Source organism: Rattus norvegicus, chromosome 1 (genome assembly GCF_021556685.1).
Source record: "Rattus norvegicus strain SHRSP/BbbUtx chromosome 1, alternate assembly SHRSP_T2T, whole genome shotgun sequence".
Classification (NCBI taxonomy): Eukaryota; Metazoa; Chordata; class Mammalia; order Rodentia; family Muridae; genus Rattus; species Rattus norvegicus.
Window position 1 is genome coordinate 22,729,283 of NC_141534.1, and position 1,950 is coordinate 22,731,232.

A 1,950-nucleotide genomic window follows, 5' to 3' on the forward strand; every position below is an offset into this window, starting at 1 on the left:
TAGCTTCAGAGGGCGAGCCCATGATCACCATAACTGGTGCATGGCAGTAGGCAGGTAGGCGTGGCACTGAACCAAGTAGCCAAGAGCTTACATCTTGATGCACAAGTTCTAGGCAGAGAGAAAGCCCAAACTGGGAATGGCTGGGCTACGGAAACCTCAAAACCCACCCCAGCCACACCCCTTCTCCTCCAGTAAGGCCACACCTCTTAGCCCTTCCAAAACACTTCTACCGACTGGGGAGCACATAGTCAAAGAAATGCCAACAGGGGCCATTCTTATTTGAAGCACCACACCTGGGTTTGTAAGGGTCAAAATAGTGTCACTTTCTGTATTCGAGTCTTATTTATACTCCGGGGTTTTAGTTTGGTTCCTTAATGTGCTTCAGGAAAAAGGTTTGCAGTGTCTGAATTGGAGCGAAATATTTTTCCTGACACTATATGCTCAAGAGCTTTGCGAAACCATGGGTAAAAAAAGCCATGGATGAGGGGGTTGCAAGTAGAGTTGAAGTACCCGAGCCATACCAGAAGATCGAGAACTATGATTGGGGTAGAGTAGTCTAAATATGGATCAATCAAGACAGCCAGAAAACAAGGTAGCCAGCACGCCAGAAACACCCCCATGACGATACCGAGAGTCTTGGCTGCTTTCCTGTCCTTTTTCTTAGACAGGTTTCTCCCTGCTCCTTTTGTGTTCTCAGGCATATTGCCGAGGGCTCGAGCATGTCGTCTGGAAACAATAAAAATTTTACCATAAATACCAACCATGATGGAGCCAGGAGTAAAAAAGCAGGTCGTGAACAGTATGGTCCCCCAAAATTTGTTAAACGTAAGCGCACAGAAATTGAAGCAAGCAATGAGAATCTCGTAGCTCTGCATACCAGAAACATTGGCCTCTGACAGAACTAAACCAAAAGAAAAGAGAGCTGGGGCCGCCCAGCAAAAAAACAGCAGTCTCTTGATCATGGACACCGTCATGGTGGTGTTGTAGTGCAAAGGGTCGCACACTGCGTAAAACCGGTCAATAGCGATGGAGCACAGGTGGAAAATGGAAGTCAGGCTTAGCATCATGTCGAAGCTTGCGTGGAATTTGCAAAAGCTGTCTCCGAAATACCAGCAGCTCTCCACTGATCTCACCATGCTGTAAGGCATGATGACAAATCCCAGCAGGAAGTCGGTGGTTGCCATGGAGAGGATCAGGAAGTTGGTGGGAGAGTGTAGCTGTTTGAAATGCGATATGGAAATGATTATCACCAAGTTTCCGAAGATGGTGATAACCATGGCTCCGGTCATAAGCAGGTACATTATCAAGCGCACACGGAAAGAGCGATTGGTGGGAGGGCAGGATTTATTTCCGAATTTTGGACAGCTGGATAAGTCTTCAGGAATGTATATTAGATCCATGGTTCAAGTTCCCTTCCAGGAAGAAGTCGGAGTTTCTTTTTTTCTTCAAAGGATCCCAGTGAACTTCACCTGCCTGGAGTACATTAGTGTTCAAAGTCTTAAGTTCACACTAAACACCGTTAATTTAAAAATTCAAAATTAAGGACTGGTGAAAGAGCTCAGTGGTTAAAAACACCCGCTGATCTTCCAAAGGTCCTGAGTTCAATTCCAAGCAACCACAAGATGGCTCACAGCCATCTCTAAAGCGATCTGATGGCATGCAGACAGAGTATCCATACATTAAGAATAGAATAGAATTTTAAAAATTCAAAATTACACCTACTGTACTTAAATTCTGCATTTGAAAAATGGAAGACTTGAATAGTTCATTCTTTCCTGTGTTGATGTCTTTCTACTCCTCTTTCCCTCCCTCCTTTCCTCACCACGTGTTCCTCTGCTATTTGCTTTATTTTTGTGATGAACTGGAAGATTTTCAGTAGTCTTTCTTTTCTTGCCCCCCCCTTCTTTTTGGTGGACATTTATCATAAGCAGCCTCATTCCAAGAGCTTAT

At 44.6% G+C, this 1,950-nt stretch overlaps 1 protein-coding gene across 1 annotated transcript; it reads right to left on the reverse strand.

The window, feature by feature from the left end:
* Nucleotides 1-371: 371 nt before the first annotated feature.
* On the reverse strand, nucleotides 372-1,400 carry Taar3 (trace amine-associated receptor 3). The gene is given in 1 exon segment (NM_001009532.1): nucleotides 372-1,400. A coding segment is annotated over 1 exon segment (1,029 nt).
* Between the last annotated feature and the right edge of the window lie 550 nt (nucleotides 1,401-1,950).